Genomic DNA, 24558 nt, shown 5'->3' with positions numbered 1-24558 from the left:
TATTAAATTATTAATTGTTTCATTTTACAATTTTATTCTTAATAAACATCAATTAACCAATAAGGATTTAGCAATCTCAGCAAGATACGTCAAATGAACATATTTTTATATTTTTAAAAACTGCTTAGCAACCTGATTTCAATGAATTATATAATGTATGATAATTATGAAATAATGTAGTTTGTGTCCTTATTTTAAAAAATTATAAAAACCCTAGAATACCCCAACTTTTAAATTCAAATATGCACTTTTTAAATATAAATTTGAATATACAGGGTGATTCACGCAAGTCTAGCATAGGACATTATCTTGTCCATTTTAGTGAAACACCCTGTATTTTTTAGAAGTTTGATGTTCTTAGAAACTACTTTATTTTATTTATAAACTACTAATATATATTGGGTTTTGTATATAATGTCTTGACGAAAGTTTTAAATCATTTCAAAATTCACCTTGTATTATTCATAATAGAACCTACATAATACACTTTTTTGAGATGAGGTTGTTAAGTAGCTTCTAATAACACAAAAATATACTGGGTGATTCATTAAAACTAAAGATCATGGACTATGCTAGACTTTCGTGACGCACCCTGTATATTTAAATCTATATTTATAAAGCGCCCATTTGAATTTAAAAGTTAAAGGGTCACAGAATATTTTAATAATTTTCTAAAATAAGTACACAAACAATTTTATTCCATAAGTAGATACTTTCTAATTTCAAAATTTCTCCCTGTATTATTGTTAATTATATTTCGTTAAAATTGGTTGTTAAGCAGCTTTTAAAAATTTAAAAATATATAGGGTGTTCCAATAAAAATAAAACATATGGACTCTGCCAGGCTTGAGTCAATCACCCTGTAGATTTAAATTTATATTTAAAAAGTGCACTTTTATATATTAAAATCGACGGGTCGCAGCGTTTTTTATAATTCTTTAAAACAAGGACACAAATAATTTTATTCCATAAGTGCCTTTCACACTGTATAAGCTCATCATTATAATATAGTTAAAATATGTCCAATTAGTAATAAAACACCCGTATGTTATATAGTGAAGTCTTAATTATTTTACTACTACTAATTACCTGTTGTTCAGAAGCATGGCTGCTTTTCAGCAATATTTTTTTTATTATTTGATTTGGTCTAAAACAAATTCATTATTATATTTCAATATCCACACGTTAGTAAAAATTTTTACCCACCTTAACATTTTTTATTGACCATTTACCCATTATAAAAAGTATTTTCACAAACCAAAATTATTTCAACAGACGAGAGGTTTACTTAAGCACTGCACTACATAAAATGAAAATAAAACTAAATCGTGCGTGAATTAGCTTTCAACTGAAAGTTTAAAGACTAAAAACTAAAAACTCATAAATAACATCGGACGGCAGACGGTTTTTGAAATTTGAATTGGATTAGTATGCCTTAAGTGGATGCACTTGTGCATTTAAATTCTAAACAAAAGAATCGGCACATCTCCCTTTTGTCAAAAGATGAAAAGTATCGGATGTCACTAACATTCATCCAGTATAGGCTATTTATAAAATTTTGGGTGGAACCACCAAACAAAATTAATGTGTTGTTGGTGTTGAGAATATATGGATGAGAAAGTTTTAGTCGATGGTAGATACACTGAAAAATATCCGCAAATATCCGATTTATGCAAAGGTACGAAGAAGATACGAAAACTCTTAAAAAGGTACGCAAATCGGATAATTATCCGCAGATTGGCAACACTGCTTCAACCTATCCCAACCTCCATAACCAATAGCAACGTTTAAAACCTCCATAACCCATAGCAATAGCCTCAATTATGTCAAAAATGTCTTCAGCAGGTACATAATTTTGAAACTTGTTCAAGAATTCTAGTTTTAACTGAATTTAGCAGTCTAATGTAGTTTTGACTAGTTAAAACTAGAATTGTCTAAAGCGCGTAGTTAAAACTAGTTTTTCCTAGTAAATTTGGGTTTTAACTGAAATCGGGTTTTAACGGTATCATATACACCACTCATAACGCTTGCCCCATCATATTTACCTGTTTCCTCTGCAGTTGTGTACGGAAAGGTGTTTTGATTGTATAAATTTTAAAATTTCATTTACAGCACCTTCTGCACTTTGGTCTAATATGCGAAATAATCCCAAACAACTTCTGCTTTGAAGGGTAAATTATTTTCGTCGCAAGTTATTTTTACATACCGGAAAATAAAACTAAGCTGATCGTCTTTGGAAATATCGTGAGTGGTATCAAAAATCAAGAATTATTGAATAAAAACAACTTTTTTTAATTAATTTAATAAAGTTTTCAGTTTCTTAAGCCAGCAAATTTATAACTTCGTTTTGTATTTGGTGGCTCATGTAATTTGTTTAAGTTATTGTTTTTATCGGTTAATTTAGCTAAAACAGGATCATACTTAGCTAGTAAAAAAACCATCGACAAAAATTAGATACCTTTTTGGGATTCACTTTCATCTGAACTACCAACATGTCCACGAAACGCTAAATTGCATCCAGAAAGAGTAAGAGTTATTACGTCAATTACCCGCTTCATTACTTCCTCCCAAATTTCCTATTTTGATGCTTATTAGGAAAATATGTTTTGGTCCCCAATTTAAAGAAAGTAGAAGTATTAAGCTGGAAGGCTTTAAGGGGCCCCTCCTGACGTCGGGCCCCCCGCCTTGCGGGCCCTGCGGGCCTGTCAGCTACGCCACTGAGTATAAGACGTGCTCAAAATGTACCTACATGTACACAAACAATTTGGAATGCTTTCTTTAGGGTAGAAAATACGACAAAAGCATTTCATACTCTGAAGCATTCAATGCTTTCATTTCATTTCAATTTGAACCTTTATTCAAGTTATCTACCTGTGTTTTGCATTTGATTGATTAACCCTATATTGAAAGAAAATAGTCAGATATAAGGTCTAAAACGTCAAAATAAAATATTGGTGACTTTGAAATAATGGTTAATTTCCAAGAATATAGAAGCAATTAAATAGTTTAAATTTTGAATATGTTTTGAAATAAATAATCACCTGGCAAGTAGATCATTTAAAAGCGGAAGATTTTTATAGTTTACCTTTTATTGGATGTTGAAATACATTGTCTGTATTATATTCCAATGAACAAATAATTGAAACTAAACGAAAATGTAAATAACTGGTCGAAAGAAACTGCCATGATTGCGTAAAACTAGACAATGCTTAGTATTGGCAAAATATCTCATTACCTAATGAAATCAGAATTGACCTGCGATGCGATCAGACAACACCGTCGCATTAAAGCTAGGCTTTAAGTGATCTGGTCGATACTGAAATTATTTTAAGTATTAGGTAACTGTAATTTTTTTGAGATGAGACTATGCATGATGGAACAAAGAATCTCTTATTTTCTGTTAGACCCTCTTTAAAAGACCAAAGATGTGGATGTGGATTATAAGGCTCTGGAAAGATGTTTTGGCGTTAGAGTTTTATTTGTGCATGATAATACACCTTCACATACAAACAAACTTGCCAATATTTTTATTGATATCATATAATATTAGAAATTGAACATATGACATGTTTTGCAATGGTTTTCATGATCAACGAAGTTTAACCTCACAGAACAGTTATGAGAAATATTCAAAATAAAAATTTTAACCCATTAACATTCTTGGCAATTCAGAACAATAACAATCGTTTCAATCAATTTTAGAAAAAAGGACAGATATGCCTGAGGAAGAAATTAATAACTTTTTTTTTTCTCTGATTCTGGCTTTGGTTTATATAACCTTTAGCCACGTAATTGTATAACTTATCACTAAGTCAGGGGAGTAATGTGTAGTGTGTGTGTTGAGTAAGTGTCTTGTTACTTTGCAAAGTCGACGTCATTGTCTTTGCAAAGAGACGCTAATTGTTTCCGAACGTCTGCGGTCCCTCCGGTGAGTACCGATCCCACAAGGACAGAAACTATTTTTCACTTATTAATTTATAATAAACGAAAAATTTCTGCCCCTGGTAGGATTCGAACTCCCGACCTTTCGTTTCAAAGGTAGGCACTCTTACCACTGCGCCACAGAGGGGAATTAGTAACTTAATATAACTTAATAATAATAGTCGAGCAAATGAAGCTGAAAGAATGGCAAAACCTCGCAATTTTTTCGTCCAGCATCGATTTGTACACAAATTTGGGATTAGGCTCATTTCACCCTCTAGTTTATTTTCTATATTGAGCCGTTGTACGCTTTTGGTTTTGTAAGGGTGAAAACTACCCCTAGTTGTAAAAATTATAAAATAACATTTTAAAGTTTAATATTGTCAACATTGGGTTCTTATTAGTTACATAATGAATGTTTTATGCTTTAAGATATACTATCGTAATATTTCAACCCTTAAAACCACCCTTGTTGGAGCTATATATAAAAAATTTACTTATCCTAAAAGAATAATTTCGGCTTGTATCGATTTACAAAAAAAATTGGGATTAGGATCATCTCACCCTGTACTTCATATTCTATATCATGCTTAAGGGTGTTCATTATTTTTAGGAGTGTAAACAACCCCTTATTGTCAAAAATTATATAAAAACATTGTATAATTTAGTATGGGTAAAATTTGGTTTTGATTGGTTAAATAATAATTGTTTTATACTTTAGGTTATAATATCATAATACTTCAACCCTTAAAAGCCACCCTTAATAACATTACAGTTTTTATAAGTAGATATTTTAATAGGTCTATACAGAAAAAAACGGACTGGGACGTTTCGCCGTCGCCGTTTCGCCGTCGCCATTTCGCCGTTGACATTTCGCCGTCGAGCCACTTCGCCGTCTCGCCGTCGAGCCACTTCGCCGTCTCGCCGTCGAGCCACTTCGCCGTCGGCCGTTTCGCCGTAGAGCCACTTCGCCGTCGGCCGTTTCGCCGTCGCCATCCCGGCATTGGTTAAGTTTACAAGAACGTGATAACATACTAACTTTTTTTATACTAAATGTCGCAATAACGTGATAACATACTAACTTTTTTTTAGACTAAATGTCCCGGAAATAAACAATATTGAGAAAAGGGATTTCAATTTCAATTGTTTTTACTGTATCAAAAATAAAAAACTTCATTATGCAAAAGTGATAAGTGATAGTATATAATCGTTCGAATCGAAAACCATTCAAAACTTATATAAGTACAAGTAATGATCATCCCGAAATTAGAAGTACGAATGCTAACAACGAAATGGCGACGGCGAAATGGCTCGACGGCGAAACGGCGAAGGCGAAATGGCTCGACGGCGAAACGGCGACGGCGAAATGGCTCGACGGCGAAACGGCGACGGCGAAATGGCGACGGCGAAACGGCGACGGCGAAATGTCCTAGACCCGAAAAAAAAGTAGAATTAAAGAATTACAAAAAAATTTATTTACACAAAAATAAGAATTTACAAATATGTATGTAGAAATACAAATACAAATAGTTTTTTAGTCATCTTCCAGTATACGAACCGGTTCTGTGGTATTATACATACATTGAAAATTATCCATAAGCGGACTATCCGAATTTTTCAAAAAAAAAAAAATTCGTTTTATAAACATAGCTCCTTCATTTTTGGCGGTGAAAATATTTTTCAAAAATGACTTTGTAGGATTTTTGAAGAGTTATAAGACTTTGTCAACTAAATTCCGTAAGATTCCTCAGTTTTTAATTAGGGTGGGTTTAAAGGGCTCGAATAAGGGGGTGTTTGCTCGTAAATAGAGGATTTAAACAGCTATATCTCGCTAACTGTTCGATGTAATGAAAATATATATACAAGGGAATTTTAGTTATTAAAGAAGCTACAATTTGGCAATCTATAATTTTTTTCGTATCTCCAGTATTTTCGGAGATATTTTGAAGTAAAAGGTGAAAATGGGAAATTCCAAAAAATTAATTTTTCTTTAAACTCCAATTTTTCTAAAATTAGGCCTTTTAAATAGGTCAAACTTCTTGGGTGTATTGTTAATACCAATATAAAAGTAATTACAGAAAGGTGAAGACCAATTTTTAATCAGGAGGGTAGTTAGGGGGTTGTTTTCACTGATTTTTTCATCGAGAAAAGCAGGTACCGACCTTTTTTTGATCATAAGTCGCTTACTTTTCAGACTAGAACCTTTTTGTTATTTTTTTTGAAAGGCCTAACTGTATACTTGAAAAAAGATTTTTTAGGTTTTCCTCGAAAAATGCAAAGTTTTTCCGTTATTTTACTTTGAATATTTCAAATTATGCATTTGACGAAAAGAGCTAACATTTAACATACCGTATCTCGGTTTGTATTGGTCTTAGCGATATTACAGAAAAATAATTTGGTTTGTGTTACTAAAAGATACAATTTTGATTTCTACAGTTTTTTTGATTAAATGCATATTTTTCGAGGTATTCTCAAAAAACCCTCTAAAAAAGTCGATTTTTTCATCGAAAAACTGTTACGTTCAAGCGTGAATAACTCGAAAAATATATGTTTTACGAAGAAAATGTAAAAAACATTTTTTTCTTACAATGGGGTGGCAACCACCCCGAAGCTTTTACCGTACAGCGGCATGATATAGAAAATGATCCTTGGACTATTCCCTACCTTCTTTCAAAATTTCAAGTAAATCCATATTGGACGAAAAAATTGCGAGCCAAAATGCTTCATTTCCTCGACTATAATGTTGAAGATCCCATTTACCGAAAAACTTTTAATTTTTTTAACTCAAAAAATACTGAGTGAGTATTTTTTTTAGATTTACCAATTCCAAATGAAACATAGGGAGAGATTGTGTCAAGCTCAAATGCAAAAGTACCAATTCGCAAAAAAGGAACTGATTACTTATCATCATAAACTAAAAGGAGTTTTAAGCGAGAATAAAATTATGAGGAATATGTTGCTGGTAAGGAAATTTTTTGTTTATTACGCCTCGCTCAAACCGTCAGATTTTTTAAATATACACTGTTCTTCACCTACTTAAGAGCGTAAGCGCAAAATTTCGACCCAGTGCTTTTTAAATGCATTCATTTTTTCGAATCCTAAGAAAACTAATAAGTATTGAAAAATTTAAACGCAGAATGAAAGACTAGAAGACTACATTATTACCGAGAGCCGAAGGTCCCTGAAAACTTCTATAATGCTTATTTTAATAAGTTACAGGGGTGAAAAACTAAGAGAAAATGTAGTGTGATTTTTAATTTCAATTATCTCATTTAAAAGAAACTTTTTGCTTATTCTAAGGGTTTTTTTGGCCCTCGGTTATAATGCAATTTTTCATTCTGCGTTTAAATTTTTCAATAAAATTTATTAGTTTTTTCATGATTCGAAAGAAACTGAATACATTTAAAAATCATTGGTCCGAAATTTAGCACCTACGCTCTTAACTTACCTTGTCTTAATCGTTTCGAGTTTTCGAGTTCTTTTAAGGATATATTTTTTTACGGACTCTCCCCAACGCAATTTTAATCAAAAATTGTTACATAAAGTTATTAAAATACATCAATACTTTTTGAGTTATTTATTAAAGATAAAATATTTTTTTTACAACCGTGTTAAAATAGTTATTTATGATATAAGTGTTAAAAGTACACGTTTAAGGCACGCATGTGAAAGTTTGCAGAATGAGCGATAGCGAGTTCTGAAACTCACATGAGTGCCTTAAAAATGTACTTTTTAACACGCATATCATACAATATTTTTTCTACAAACGTAATTACAGGACAATATCTACAAAAATTTTACTTGAACTTGACTGACATTCCATTTTTATATTTTTTTGACATTACATCAAAATTGTCTATACTGTCAATACGAACTGCAGTGCCTTAAAATTTTTAAAGCACTAGTGCCTTAAAGTAGCATTTTTAACGCTCGTATGGAGTGCTAAAAATTGCATTTTTAACACGGTTGTAGAAAAATGCAATTTTTAGCACTCCATACGAGCGTTAAAAATGCTACTTTAAGGCACTAGTGCTTTAAAATAGTATAGGCAATTTTGATGCAATGTCAAAAAAATATAAAAATGGAATGTCAGTCAAGTTCAAGTAAAAGTTTTTGTAGATATTGTCCTGCAGGGCCCCCGCTACCATATGTGCAAAGTGTGCAACGCACACAGGCTAGGGATGGCGGTTCTCGACAAAACACCGGTTTTCGGTTATACCGGTTTTTTCTTGCTTACGGTTTAACCTGGCGGTTATAACCGGCCAAAAAAACTGGTTTTTACAAAAACCGGTTTTCGGTTTTTTTAATCCAATAGATTACAATGTTACATTTACAATGCACTTTAGTTTACGATACTATCCACTCGACTCGATACTCGATATCAATATGATCAAAATTAGTACTATCGAAAAAACATCAATATCTTGTTTTTAACATCAATATCAATATAAATAAAACACAATTTTTAATAAAACCATTTTATTCTATTAATTATTATATTTATTTATTATTTTATTATTATTATATATTTATTGATTATTATTAAATATAATATAGGGTAAGATTAATATATTATACATATTGCAATAATATACAATTTAACCCAACCATTTCCCAACTTATAAAAAATTTCCCAGACTCTTTCAAATGGGATTTAAAAAGAATAATATCAACATAAATAATTTACTTAAAAATAAATTGGATAATGCAATTTATCTTTTAATTTTACTACCATCAAAAAAAAATTATCATGTATTTCTTTTAACACGTTTGTATATTTTTGTATAATACGTACATTTAACTCATTTAATACTTCCTGTATGGGTGTATCGTTTTGAAAAGGTAGGGAAATCCTTGGAGAGTCGTATTCGTAATCGGTAATTCGATATTCATAGTCAGAGCATTATTTTTGGTAATCAGAAAAAAAGTCATTCACCCACTTTCAATGTCAAGAGTAAAGTGTGAAAAATAGATGATGTTTGCGTCTACTTCAACCAGATCACTTCTTATGTAAATATTATGATTACAAATACCTTTTAAACAAAATATTATAATAAAACTTAATTGTTTCTGGCTGATGTGAGTTTGCACTTTCAGTTTGCTTCTGTATTCATAAAATAAAATTTGAATTATGGTTTTGTTTGGAATAATTACTTGAGAATAATAATTATGATTGGAATCCAAAATAATAAAACCTAATTATAAATAATAAAATCCACCGTAAAAACCTAATAACCGGTTTTTACTTTAAAAAGAAAAAACCGGTTAAAACCGGGACAAAAAACAACCGGTAAAACCGGTTATTGCGAAGTAAAAAAACCGGTTATCGGTTAAAACCGGTAGGTTTTTCCCAGACTTAACACAGGCGCCATCCTTTAGGGGCCCCAAAACCCGAGGTCAAAAATTGCAAAAAAAAATTTGGAGAATAAAACAAAAATTAATTTTAAAATAAATGTTGAGAAATTAAATAGGAGAAAAAAAGGAGACAAACAGAATACTTTGGCCATATAATTAGAGGACTTAAATACCATCTACTTTGCATTATAATACAAGGAAAAGTGGAGGGAAAGAGAAGGATTGGTCGAAAGAAACTTTCATGGTTGCGTAATATTAGACAATGGTGTGGAACCACAGTAGAAAAATTATTTCGCGCAGCAGCCGATAGAGGTTTTAGGGACTTGGTAAACATGATGACGACCAACGTCTGAATACGGACACGGCACCTAAAGAAGAAGAAGAAGGTATACATCCATACGAAATTTTATTAGTACATCATCCAGTTACTGACGATTCCTATGTGAGAGAAAATGTCGTCAGAAGTCATGCATTTTAATTTATTTTATTATGATTTTATTCTGTTTGTTTCATTTTGATATTTTAGTATACAAAATAGTCCATTTACTAACGGCTTTTGATGTGAATTTTAAAGGACCGCTTGTATTGACATGAAATATGGCATACACATAACTAACACGTCAAAGAAAAATAGGTATATTGTGCCGATGTCCGCTTTTTGTTCTGGGGTGAGTTTCTCCTGTGAGTTTCACCCCTTCTCGGGGTGAAAAAATATACGTTCAAAATATGTCCGCAATTGGATAAACTAACTTCCTAAGCAACTTTGGTTCTATAGCGTTAGTTCACAGTTTCAAAGTCAATACTCTATTTGCGTGTATATTTATAAGAGTTATTTACGAGTGAATATGTTCATTCAATATTTCAACTTGAAATAACCAAAAAATTAAGCACTTTTCGGGGAAAACTAATTACAACTTCTTAATTTTTAGCATCAAAAGTAAGTAAATTACGCTCAAAACAAAGGCCCCTTATTTTTTTGGTAAAAAAAATCGTAAAACTCACTCCCTCTAATAAGCATCCTAAATGAAATTAATCGTCACAGCTTCATCATTTACTTTATATGTACTATTTTTTTATAAGTGCTTATTTTCGAAAAGATTTGGTTTTAAAATAAATTTTTTTTATTAAAAAATTCCGGTTTTTTAGGATAACTTTCATTATTAGTGATACCAAAAATCTCAAGCAGTAAAAAAATATATGTTTTGCTTTTCTGAATATTTTGGATTTTTTCTTTTCCTGTAGGACAAAAATTTGTTAAGAATATTTTGGCTATTAAAAATTTGCATACACTCGTGATTAGTGGCTCGTTCAAGCCCTTTTAACCTATAAAACTTCAGATCATATAAACAATACATAAGTAAAATAACTTGTGGCGTCTTGTGGTGAAGCGGTAATAATTAATTTCATTTGGGATGCTAATTAGGGGGTGATTTTCACGATTTTTTCTTTTACCAAAAACTAAAGGGACCACCACTATTTGTAGCGTTACTTAGTTTCTTATTACTTAGTTTTGATGTTAGAAAATAAAAAACAAACAAAAATAAAGTTTCTTTTAATACTTTTAAAAAATTATGAGTTTTCCCAGAAAAGTGCTTGATTTTTTGGTTATTTCACGTTGAAATATTCGATTTGGAATTTGACGAATAAGAACCTACTTTTCATTAGCTACAGCTCTGCTTCTACTGGGTCTACAGATTTCATATATACACCATTTTTTTTCTTTTTATGATCTATACTTTTTCTAAGCATACTTTTTTCGATAAAACACTTACTTTTTGAGTTATTTGCGAAAAACCGTAAAAACCTGTTTTTTTATGTTGAAAAATGAATATAAACTCTATAGAACAAAAGTTGCTTAAAATTAGTAGTTTTATCCAATTCCGGACTTTTTTGAACGTATGTTTTTTCGCTCCCGAGAAGAGGCGAAACTCACATCCAGGGCGAAAGCGCACATCAGCACAATAGCACTTTTTTCTTTGACATGTTAGCTATTTGTATACCAAATTTCATGTCAATCCAAGCGGTTCTTTAAAATTCGGAGGTTTTGCAATTTTTGGACCGTGGATGAATGGACTATGGAGATTACTTTTAAAGTTTAATTTTTTGCTTTATTTTAAGCATTCACCTACCTAACTACCGTCAAAAAAATAAGTAAAAAAACATGATCCAAAATAACTTAAGGGGCGCCAAAATCTTTTTTTGCACACAGGCGCTTGTAACTCTTACGGGGGCCCTGTTGTCCTGTAATTACGTTTGTAGAAAAAATATTGAATGATATGCGTGTTAAAAAGTACATTTTTAAGGCACTCATGTGAATTGCAGAACTCGCTTCGCTCTGCAAACTTTCACACGCGTGCCTTAAACGTGTACTTTTAACACTTATATCATAAATAACTATTAATTTTTCGTGAAAAAAATATATGTTTTAAAGCTGTCTTTTATAAATAACTCTAACTATAAATAAGTTTTAACAAAAAAGGTATTATTACCAAAATTGAAGATAATAACTTCTTTAAGTACTTCAAAAACCATTTAAGGCTATGGGTACATATTTCGCAAATATTTTACGTGTATCCCTACTTTTTCTGTCTTTACACGGCAAATTACGTGTAGTAAAATTCACACTGGTATGGATATGTAAACATTACTAGAATGTCATTCTACTTGAAAATGTCATCATTAATTTAAAGAGATGGGTTTTGAATGTTCTTGGATAACTGTTATTTTTATAACTGCAAATTACTAATTCAGTTAATAAATGTGATAATTTTTTCACTAACTATGTGTTCAGTGATTGTAATAATTTATTTGTACAACAAAGACTAATACTCAATCGAAAAAAGAGAAAAAGTGTTAAAGTGATTTTTTAATAATATATTGTTATGGAACGCTTACAATTTTGAACATCTTTAACAACAAAATACTTGGATCACAGAATATATTATCCTGATGTATTCTCTGCTTGGATCTTCCACAAATAATACACAATAAATAACTTTTTATTAAGTTCACGTCTTAAATCAATTATTTATCAAATACATTATATATCAATAATATTTAATCAATAACTCAACATATTCCCGATGCAATGTCAAATATTTAACATTGTCACTGATTGTCAGTGTCTGACTGACAATATATGCTGACAATATTATACTCGGCTGAGTGCGTTGTAAGACAAAGATAGATTTGGAAAATATTACCACGGCATTGTGTTTATTTTTTTCGAATCCTGAAAAAACCAATAAATATTTTTGAAAAATTTAAACGCAGAATGAAAGACGAAATTATTACCGAGGGCCGAAAGTCCCTTAGAATAAATAAAAAGTTTATTTTGAATGATATATTTGAAATTAAAAATCCCATTAAATTTTCTCTTAGTTTTTCACCCCTGTAACTTATTACAATAAACATTATAGAAGTTCTCAGGGACTTTCGGCCCTCGCTAATAACGTGATCTTTCATTCTGCGTTTACATTTTTCAAAAATACTTATTAGTTTTCTCAGGATTCGAAAAAAATGAATCCCCATTTGAATAGCATTGCAGCCGAAAATACGTACCGATCCTCTTAATATTAATTCATAGTGAGTTAGTTCAAGATAATTGAATGTACATTTTTTTCGGCGAGTACATGCTCAAATCTAAATAAATCTAATAATAACTTTTTTGTTAAAACTTATAGTTTTTGTGTTATTTATGAAAACTCGCTTTAAAACATGCATTTTTTTTCACGAAATATTAAAATCTTTGGTCCTTAATAACTCAAAAAGTATTGATTTATTTTAATAGCTTTATAAAAATTTTGGTTTGAATTTATCCCTCTATCGATTTATGGGGTTACTTTTAACAAAATAATTTTCACACTCGAGGAGGGGTGGCATACAGTCTCAGGGTAAAAGCCCAAGTTGGCACCATGTCACTTTTGTTCCTTGAGGTATTCTTAAGCACTCACCATTTTTTATGAAACTCGATGGAGTTTCAACAAAATCGGAAGTAATAGCTTTGGTCCACTTTCAGTGACTGCACTATATTCCGTATTTTAGTTTTTAAGGGATCGCTTGTTTCTCGATCACTTTAGTTTTCTTCTTCTTCTTCTTCTTCTTCTTTTATATAGGCAGTACTGCCCGTTTTTCTTCAACGGTGCCTTTCATTCTGCCCCTAAGTTGTTATTCTATCTTATCCTTAGGCATCCTATACTTCTGCCTAGCGGTGATATGTCCCTGGCTATTCTTACTATCCTTTATTCAGAAATCCTGTTTATGTGTTGATTCTATTCTTCTTTTCTGTTTTTTACCCAGTTATTTATATTGTCTACCACACATACGCGTCTGATTTCCTCACTTCTTACCTGTCCTGTCCTGCCCTGTACTTCTTACTTATATATTCGGGCCTTTGTTTCCAATTATAGGTGTTTGTTTTTCCAAATTGTGTGGTTTAGGCATCCGGCCGTTCTACTGGCTTTAATTATCTGGTCTTTTACCCCTTCTTCGATATTGTTGTCGGCTGATAGATTAATTCCCAGGTATTTGAAAGTCATTACTTGTTGTATTAGTAGAGGATCCGATATATACCCCAGGCTGTGGGTGAAAAAACGTGATATAATTCAGGAATTTTTGAAACCTATCAGGTGTTGTTAAGGACGATGCCAAGAATAACTTATACTAAAATGTAACCAAAAAATTTGTGCGGTTTTTTATTTATGACGATTTCCATTTGTTAAATTTACAATTTTTAAAGATTTTTAATTTTGCAGCTTAGGATATTCATTTAAAAAAAAAACTTTTAAATAGAAAATTGTAGTAAATTAAAAAACCTACAATTTGAGCTATGACAAGTTTAATTTCGTTAATACGTTATTGCAAAACAGCCCGCGAAAAGTCCAAAATGGCCGTTTTTTGCAATTGCCTTATTTATTGTAAAAATAACTTTTATGTATTTTTTAAGGCTTTAAAATGAAGACCTTTTAATGATAAATATAAAAAAAATTGTATTGTCCGATTGGTGAACTGGTTGTTTAGATATTATAATTTGTTTATCCCAAGAGGTCGAATGTCCAAGGCTATAACTTTTTGAAAAAAAAAATCGTACAGAGTTAATCCAAAATCCACTTTCCTTCTAAGGACTTATATTTTCATATTCTGATGTAAATAAATGCGTATAACATTTTTCAACCTATTATTTCGGGTTTAAAAATAAGGGGGCAAATTTCGTTATAAACATTTAGAACTAAAGCCGCCCCCGTACATCCTATGAGTTTTTAACTTACAGGTTGTTGTTGCTGAAGATAAAATAAAGATTCAAAACTAAATAAAAATTTTCTACGACCAACTGAAGCCGAGATAATTGTTTTTGTTTTCTTAAATCGTAGTGACTTTATTTATAACAATTAAGAAATTATTTCACAATCATTGACTAAAGAAAGACTTACATTATCTTAAAATAAAAATTATTTTAACCGAAAATTACATTTAATTATTAAAAATGATTTTTAAAATGTAATGAAGATTTATTTTTCGTTACGACTATGATTTCTTGTGTCGGTTGCCCTTAGCAACGGTTAGCAACTTATAATACATTGTATCACGGTTTTTGCTTTAAATTTTAAAGCAAAGCTTGGATTGACATGAAATTTGGCAGACACATAGATAACATGTTAAAGAATAAAAATGATATTGGGAATCTGTGTGCTTTTATCCTGGGGGTGAGTTTCACCCCTTATGAGGGGTGAAAAGATATATGTTCAAAATAAGTTCGGAACTGGATAAAACGTCTAATTCTAAGCACTTTTCGTTATATATCATTTTTTCACCAAGTTAATACCTTTCGAGTTATTTTCGAGTAAATACCTTAATTTTTCAACAACAAAAAAAACAAATTTCTAGGCGGTTGTTGACAAATAACTCAAAAAATAAGTGTTTTATTGAAAAAATGGGTTTTAACAAAAATATAGCAAATTAAAAATTGAAAAAACGATGTATGCTTGAAATCTGTAGACCCAGTATAAACAAAGTTCTAGCTAATGAAAAATGGGTTCATATCCGTCAAATTTCAAAGTGAATTATTTCAACGTGAAATAATCAAAAAATCATGCACTTTTTGGAGAAAAATATTTTTTTAAAGTATTTAAAAAAATATGTATATCTGTTTTTAAAAAAGATTTATAACATCAAAAGTAAGCAAGTTACTCTGAAGATAAAGTTGATCTCTTCTTTTTGGTCAAAAAACTCGAAAGTCAACCCCCAATTAGCATCTTAAATCAAATTAATCATTACCGCTTCACAAGTTACTTTGCTCATGTATTATTTATATGATTTGTAAGTATCATCGGTTCAAAGGGCTTATTAAAAAAAAATGGTTTTAAAGTAAATCTGTTTTAATTTTTAAATAAAAAAAAATGTTTTTTTCTAAATAACTTAAAATTTATTAATGTGACCAAAAATCACAAAGTGTAAAAAAATTTAGTTTTTGCTGCTATGAATATTTTGGATTTTTTGCTTTTTTGCCTCTTTGTTAAGATATGGCTGTTCTAAATTTGCATACACTCGTGATTATTACTAGTTCAAATCCTTTTAACTACTGCCCCTTCAAAAATAAGCACTTTTAACCGATGAAACTTACAGGCATAAACGACACATACACGAGTAAAACAACATTGAAGTAAAATTGATTAATTTCATTTTTGATGCTAATTAGGGGGTAACTTTCCCGAGTTTTTTGACCAAAAAAAAGAGATCAACTTCATTTTCAGCGTAACTTGCTTACTTTTGATGCTATAAACTTTTTCTTAAAACAGATATACATATTTTTTTAAACACTCTAAAAAAGTTGTAATGATTTTTCTTCAAAATGTGCATGATTTTTCGGTTATTTCACGTTGAAATAATTCACTTTGAAATTTGACGGATATGAACCTCTTTTTCATTAGCTAGAACTTTGTTTCTACTGCGTCTAGAGATTTCGCGCGTACACCATTTTTTTCAATTTTTAATTTGCTATATTTTTGTTAAAACTCTGTTTTTCAATAAAATACTTACTTTTTGAGTTATTTGTCAAAAACCGCCTAAAAACGTGTCTTTTTTGTTGTTGAAAAATGAAGGTATTTACTCGAAAATAACTCGAAAGGTATTAACTTGGTATAAAAATGCTATGGAACAAAAGTTGCTTAGAATTAGACGTTTTATCCATTTCCGAACTTATTTTGAACATATATTTTTTCATCCCTTATAAGGGGTGAAACTCACCCCTAGGACAAAATCACACAGAGGCCCAATATCATTTTTATTCTTTAACATATTATCTATGTGTTTGCCAAATTTCATGTCAATCCAAGCGGTGCTTTAAAATTTAAAGCGAAAACCGTGATTCAATATATTATAAGTTGCTAGCCGTTGCTAAGGGCAACCGACACAATAAATCACAGTCAAAACGAAAAATAAATCTCTACTACATTTTAAAAATCATTTTTAATAATTAAATGTAACTTTCGGTCAAAATAATTTTTATTTTAAGATAATATCAGTCTTTCTTTAGTCAATGACTGTGAAATAATTTCTTAGTTGCTATAAATAAAGTCACTACGATTTAAGAAAACAAAAACAATTATCTCGGCTTCAGTTGGTCGTAGAATATTTTTATTTAGTTTTGAATCTTTATTTTGGCTTCAGCAATAATAATCTGCAAGTTAGAAACTCACAGGGGCGGCTTCAGTTCTAAATGTTTATAACGAAATTTGCCCCCTTATTTTCAAACCCGAAATAAGAGGTTGAAAAATGTTATACGCATTTATTTACATCAGAATATGAAAATATAAGTCTTTAAAAGGAGATTGGATCTTGGATTAACTCTGTACGATTTTTTTTCAAAAAGTTATAGCCTTGGACATTTGACCTCTTGGGATAAACAAATTATAATATCTAAGCAATAAGTTCACAAATCGGGCACTACAAATTTTTTTTATATTTAGTATTAAAAGATCTTCATTTTAAAGCCTTAAAACATACATAAAAGTTATTTTTACAATAAATAACGCAAAAAACGGCCATTTTGGACTTTTCGCAGGCTGTTTTGCAATAACGTATTAACGAAATTAAACTTGCAATAGCTCAAATTGTAGGTTTTTTAATTTACTACAATTTTTTATTTAAAACTTTTTCTCTAAAATGAATATCCTAAGCTGCAAAATTAAAAATCTTTAAAAATTGCAAATTTAACAAATGAAAATCGTCATAAATAAAAAACCGCACAAAATTTTTGGTTACATTTTAGTATAAGTTATTCCTGGCATCGTCCTTTACAACACCTGATAGGTTTAAAAAATTCCTGAATTATATCCTGAAATCGACCTATTTTTCACCCACAGCTTGGACTAATAAGGTAAAATTATTGGATATGTAATTTAAGTAGCATGTAAACAATTACAAAAACAAGGGTTGCCCGATCTAATCTTGTTCTAACTATAATTAATTAATAATTAAAAATTGACATTCTTTTATGAATTTTTTCGATCCGGGAAGATATTATATCAGATGATTTGGATTATTCTAAACAAAAAAGTTCTTTTGTAATTTTTCTCTAAAGTTGATCGTTTTCGAGTTATAAACAATTTAAAACTGGAAAAAGAATGAAAGATAACAATTTTCAAGGCTCAAAACACAAGTAAAAGATATAATTTTTGTAATCATCAAGTACATAAATTCAAGTTCAAATTTTTTTCTATTAGGTCTCGATAATAATTTTAGCCATGTTTTATTCTAAAACATATTTTTTTATTTGTTAACGAGGAAGGTTTCTTAAGGGGAGACGGGCATTAACAACTAAAAAACAATGTTTCCGAATGAAATAAGTCCATAGACTTATCAAGAACTGATAGAATAAGGTATGAACTTGAATTTAGGTAATTTCAAAAATGATATTTTATTCTTGACATACTATATGTTTTTGAGCCTTGAAAATCATCATCTCTCGTTCTTTTGTCAGTTTTAAATTGTTTATAACTAGAAAACGATTAACTTTACAGAACAACTACAAAAGACCTTTTTTGTTTAGAATGAACTAAAAAATCTGAAATAATATCTGCTCGGGTCGATTTTTTTTAACGGAGCCTTGAAAATCGTCATCTTTCGTTCTTTTTTCAGTTTTAAATTGTTTATAACTAGAAAACGATCAACTTTACAGAAAAATTACAAAAGACCTTTTTTGTTTAGAATGAACTAAAAAATCTGAAATAATATCTGCTCGGGTCGATTTTTTTAATTTATAAAAAATGTCATTTTTTAATTATTAGATATTAATTAATTATAGTTAGAACAAGATTAGATCGGGCAACCCTTGTTTTTTGTAATTGTTAACATGGTAAATTACATATCCAATAATTTTTATCCATTAAACAGGTCAGTGCAAATTGACCTTATATCGTCTCTTAGACTACTAGGTCTGGACCCCCGTATGAAAAAAAATTGATTAATAGCAATCTGAAATTTGTTAATAGCTTAAGGGTGTCTAGTCGGACAAACTTTGATTTATGGGAAGACTGAAACAGGGGAAGTTTTAATTGTGGAACAGGTTAAAATTTCGGAACGGTCAGACCACGAAAACGTCACATGTATTTTGTCCGACAGAACTTCCAATTGATTTGTTACCCTTTCATTAAACCCTCTTGCAAAAATCAGACTGCTATTTATCACCTGTCATAATTCCTGTCATTTGACATATTCTACGTGTTCCACTCATTATAATTCCCATTTGGTGATAAATAGCAGCCTGATTTTTGCATGAGAGTTTAATGAAAGGGTAACAAATCAATTGGAAGTTCTGTCGGACAAAATAAATGTGACTTTTTCGTGGTCTGACCGTTCCAAATTTTTAACCTGTTCCACAATTAAAACTTCCCCTGTTCTAGTGTTCCTATATATCAAAGTTTGTCCGACTAGACACCCTTAAGCTATTAACAAATTTTCAGCTTGCTATTAATCAACTTTTTTTTCATACGCGGGATCCAGACCTATATATAATTTGATTGTCTAACAGTCTAACTCAAATTTGCATCTTATTGGTTCTTTGACTATTACCATTGTTTATCTACACAATGCTAGTTATACAATGCTATTACTAAGCTTTTTGCTTTTTGTTTTTTGGGCTGATATTTTCATATTCATTTCTTTTGCGTTAATGTTGAATTCTTGCAGTAATCTTTGTAGGTCGTCTTCGCACTCTATCGTCCATTTTGTACACTATTTTTTTCTTCACTTTTTTTATTATTGCATCCAACATTATGTTAAACAGTAGAGGGCTTAGTGAATCTCCTTGCTTGATTCCTGTGTTTGCTTCTGGGTTCTGTTATTATTCCATTGACTTTCATTTCTATTTTATTTCTTACAATATAGGTTTTCTATCAGTTTTATGATATGCAGTGGTAAATCTTTGCCATATAGTAGGTCTATCACATCTTTTAATTGGATTCTATGACACTTTTGTTTTAAATAACAATAGTGCAAGATATAGTGTAAGTTATAAACATTTTAGAGTAACAGTCGTGGTCCAAATACTGGTGCTTTCATTACAAGCACTCCTTCAGCGATGACCGATGATTCTCCATGTAAATCTGTTATCTCTTCAATTATTCCACTCACACCGATGCAGGATAAATCTAAACAATCTGGTCATTCCATGCCAGGATATGCTCAAAGACTTAATAATAACTACGATGGAAATACAGGAGGAATGCCTCCTCTTCGGAATCAACCGGTGAGTACTTATTTTTTTATTATTGTATTCATCATAAGTGGCTCGACAATCCGTTGTAAATCTTGGCCTGCTCGCAAAGAAGTCGCCACTCCTGTCGATTCCTGGCAACTTCCCTCCATCTTACGACCCCTTGTAACAGTACGAAAATCATTAGTATTTTCGATCAACCCTGTATCCTAAATCCGTTTCAGAGATTCAGTTTTTCGTTTCTCACAATATTAGATCGATCATCGAATGTTATACTGTTTATCTAACTTACGTTCTCAGGGATTTGGCGTAGGTATTATAAGTATGATCGAAGCGAAGATCGGTGGGATATGCGCATTTTATCAATGAAATTCGATATTTTTAAGACATTCCAGAAGCCACTACAGATAAAATGTTTTAACAACCCATTAATCATTACGAATTAGTGGATGGATATTAGTACAGTTCAAATAATTAAGACGATAATGATTTAATGAGTGAAATTTAAAGTTTTTTCTACTTTAATGACAAAAAAGCAAGCTCATTAGCAAAACCCAATTAAAAATTATTTTGCACATCATATTTGAAACATTGTTTGGTTGAAAAATCTCATTTTTGTTGGTAAAAAATATATTAATTTGTCTGGACTAAATTACAGTTCTGTTTATCTCAAAAGAGATATGTTACTGTCAACATTAACACAGTGTTGCCAAACTGAATTTTGTTATTTTGAGTGTAAATTTTCCCAGCGATCTCCGAGTGTACAATACCTCGAATTGTTTATATTCCACAGAGGACGCGGTTTTACTTTAAATAGCCTACTCGCTGAGAGCCACCTAGTTGTCGCTGTTTTGTTTATGTAATGCATTCCTTTGCAACCGATAAAAGAGATAAAGTGGTTCTGAGTTTTAAACAACAGATGTCTGAATGTAGACAGATGTATGAAAAGCTGAATCAGTGGTTTTCATGGGAAAAGTGGATTGTAGGATCTGCTATAAGCCGTTTGTTATCCGTTTTGTTTATTACTATCATGATTGGATGTAATGTTTTTGGTGTACGTAGGAGGGTTTAACCCAAAACGTATTTTGCAGTTCTCATTGGTCGAGATTTTAATTGTTGAAGTGCCTTAAGTTTATAATTTGTTGACTGAGAAATATTGGTAGGAAATGGGATAGTTTTGGAAGGAAAGGTTTTCGTGCTAGTTTGGAGATTTGAAATTCAAGTTCTGGAATCTAAGCAGAGAAGTCAGTTGAAGTTCCTAGAGCCTCGGAGGGCCGCCAAAGGCTGTCCTTCTTGAGTTTGAGTATAGTGAAGTTCTTGTTTAATTTTAATTGCGAAGTCTTTGTGTTAGTAGTGGAGTTAAGTGTTCTTCAACGGACTGAATACTGGACCATCATGGTCTAATCAAGTATTGAACCACCGCGTTTTCACCGCTTTTAGGCAAACGCGATATTTCATACCAGTCGGTATACCTAATCTCTTCGCACGCAGTCAGAAGTTATTAAGAGGTTCTTTTGTTAGCAGTTTCTAACATTGCCGTTAAAGCATGAAGCAATTTTTGCCTTTTTTGATCCAGTTTAATATACTGAAGAAATAATAAGTTTCTTCAATATTTTGTTCGAGCAGTGCCAATTTGTTTTACGTAGAAAATAATTGTTGAAAGTTTTATAAAAAAAAAACTATGGATAGCAGATGTACTCTCCATATATATTTTTGAAGTTATACTTAGGCGCGATAGGGAGTGAATTTTTATTATTCTGCGCGCATGCGCACAGAGGCAGTATGTTATTCGTTGCTAAATCTTTAGTTAATATAAAGTTATGTATGTATCAGTCCAAAAAAGGCGTGGAAAAAGTATATTAGTTTTTTTAGTATACCGGGTGGTGAATTGGATAACGGGCCATAGGAAACTTAATGTAAAATTCTAAACTGTTGAATTCCTGCTTCCCTAATTATTTTACATCAAAAGACATGAGAAACTATTTGTAGAGGATTGAAATCTGTATTGAAACCAACTGCTAAAATTGTTTTACGAATTAAACATACACTAAAATTTTGTAAAAATGTAATTCATTTTTCAACATAGTGCGCCAAAGTTAGGCCACACACAGTGTAATAAGGTCTGACGATGACGGTTGCGTTCGGTCAGAATGAAATTATCATATTAACCATATTAACCAAACTGTCATTATTTTTATTTTATCATTTATTGTTTAAAAAACAATAAAGTTAATGAGATACTCTCAATTGAGGAGAAAGTATTAAGGTGATACAGTAGCGATCAACAGGTAGCCAAAACGCGTTCCAAGATTGCGGCTGTAATTTTGAATATTTTTTCGAGATATTTAGCACACGTATTCGTAATATAATAAAGAATGGCGGTACAGAGCCCAATTTGATAAATATATTAATATGTGGAAATTACTCTGTAATTAAATACAATATTAAAAAAACGAGCCTGTACCGCCATTAAGAAGAACAAAAAAATACACTTTCTTCAAATAAACTTTTTTATCCGATGCCTAGATTTTATGTCATTTTGGAACTACTAATGAAATAAAAAATTTTAGTAGTTCCAAAATGACACAAAATCTAGGCATCGGATGAAAAAGTTTATTTGAAGAAAGTGTATTTTTTTGTTCTTCTTAATGGCGGTACAGGCTCGTTTTTTTAATATCGTATTTAATTACAGAGTAATTTCCACATATTAATATATTTTTCAAATTGGGCTCTGTACCGCCATTCTTTATTATATTACGAATACGTATGCCAAATATCTCAAAAAAATATTCGAAATTACAGCAGCAATCTTGGAACGCGTTTTCGCTACCTGTTGATCGCTATTGTTTCCTCTTAATAATATAGATGTTTTATTCAGTCAATATTGTACGTACCGTCGATTAAATAGTAACGTGTGGCCTAACATTTACACACATACCTACTAAGGCAAATGTATTCTATTTTACAAAATTTTGCAATGTGTTTAAATCGTAGTACAATTTTAACTTTTAACTACAATTTGTTTTTAATACAGATTTAAATCCTCTACAAATATTTTTCCATGACTTTTGATGTAAAATAATTAGGGAAGCAGGAATTCAACAGTTTAGAATTTTACACTGAGTTTCCTGTGGCCCGTTTTACGATTCACCACCCGGTATATATTTATATATTATAATTTTTTTATCTTTGGATTTGTCTTCCTCGTGAGTAAGATAATACGTATTATTAAAACATTTTTGTATTTAATTCTTCGCTTCGTCTATTTGTTACCGTGATTTGTCATAATGTCCGAGAAACCGTGTAAATAATGCCTTCGTAGCGTCTTTGGTACAGCATTCGACTAGAGATCGAGAGGTCCCGGGTTCAAATGCGGACAATTGCTGTCTTTTTTTTTTAATTCTTAGATTTTTGGAAAGTGGTAAGTATTAAAATTAGTTTAATAAAATAAAAATAAACTGTTCGAAGTATTTTATTTCGTTGAAATTATAATATAATAGAAATATAACTTCTTAATTGTGTACAAAGTACACACACATATTTTTTTTTTGTAATGTGACTATAGTGAAGTGTAACTGTGCCTTGGACTTTGAAAATGAACCCTGAGAAGATGCAGGACTATGTACAAGGCATTTTTTTTGTAAACTTTTAATTTTTTTTTGGTAAACATGATGTCTAATTTTTGTAAATCTGCAAGAGATCACAGTTCTTTTCAATTTTATTTTATTTCAATAAATACTGTCTGATTCATTTCAAAATATTATTTTATTATTGTCTCTTCTCTTTCTCTTGTTTCTTAAGTACAACAAAGAATTGGCTGAGTAAAGAGATAAGGTAAGTCACGCCATATTTGCACTCATGTAAAAGTATATGATTTTGTAATGACTATGTTTTTGTTAATTTTTGATTTGAGCTATTTTTTAATGTTTCTATTTTTGCATAATATGTTTGGTTCACAATTTTGGAAACCAGTGGCGCCTAATATTTTATTTCTATTTGATTTTTCTATTTTTATCTATTTATGAGCTAATAAGAGAATATCAGTAACACCCCGCTAAGATCCACCACCATATCTCTTCCGTACTGAGCAACCGTGGACAAGTTTCTTCAAATTTTGTAACACGTTATTATCCTCTTGTATGACATATCAACATCTTGTCAATTCTTTTTCCATTACTCCTACAGGGTGAACTTCGTCGTTACACTCTAGAATCTTTATTATTGCATTACAAAGGAATATAAAAATAGAATGCGTGTACTTTAGATTCTGCGATGGAGTCATCTTCAGAACTTCATCCCATTTTTCATCTGGTTTAAAAGGAAACTACTACCTATTGCAGTTTTTATTTTTCAATTAATAACTTGTATAGGTAGTACAAGCAGGTGTCTAATTTTGAGTGTGACTTTTTTGTTTTGTTTGCTATCTATAAAAAAAATGAAGTAAATATCTAATATGTATAAGAGAAAAATCTTAGGGGTTGGCTGTACCATGGTTTTAAAAATCTTACAGTGGAGTAAAAAATACTAGTGTATAATATTTTTATAAAAAATTGAAATTTCCTAAACGGATT

At 30.8% G+C, this 24558-nt stretch overlaps 1 protein-coding gene across 1 annotated transcript in view; it reads left to right on the top strand.

The window, feature by feature from the left end:
* LOC126879591 (probable E3 SUMO-protein ligase RNF212) overlaps positions 1–24558 on the top strand; it is a 425741-nt gene that overhangs the window by 11429 nt on the left and 389754 nt on the right. The window contains exons 3-4 of the mRNA XM_050642759.1: positions 6737–6883; positions 19799–20020. Coding sequence (XP_050498716.1) covers positions 6737–6883; positions 19799–20020 — 369 coding nt within the window. The remainder of the gene's footprint in view (positions 1–6736; positions 6884–19798; positions 20021–24558) is intronic.

Source organism: Diabrotica virgifera, chromosome 2 (genome assembly GCF_917563875.1).
Source record: "Diabrotica virgifera virgifera chromosome 2, PGI_DIABVI_V3a".
Classification (NCBI taxonomy): domain Eukaryota; kingdom Metazoa; phylum Arthropoda; class Insecta; order Coleoptera; family Chrysomelidae; genus Diabrotica; species Diabrotica virgifera.
This window is presented reverse-complemented; position numbering and strand designations above follow the sequence as displayed.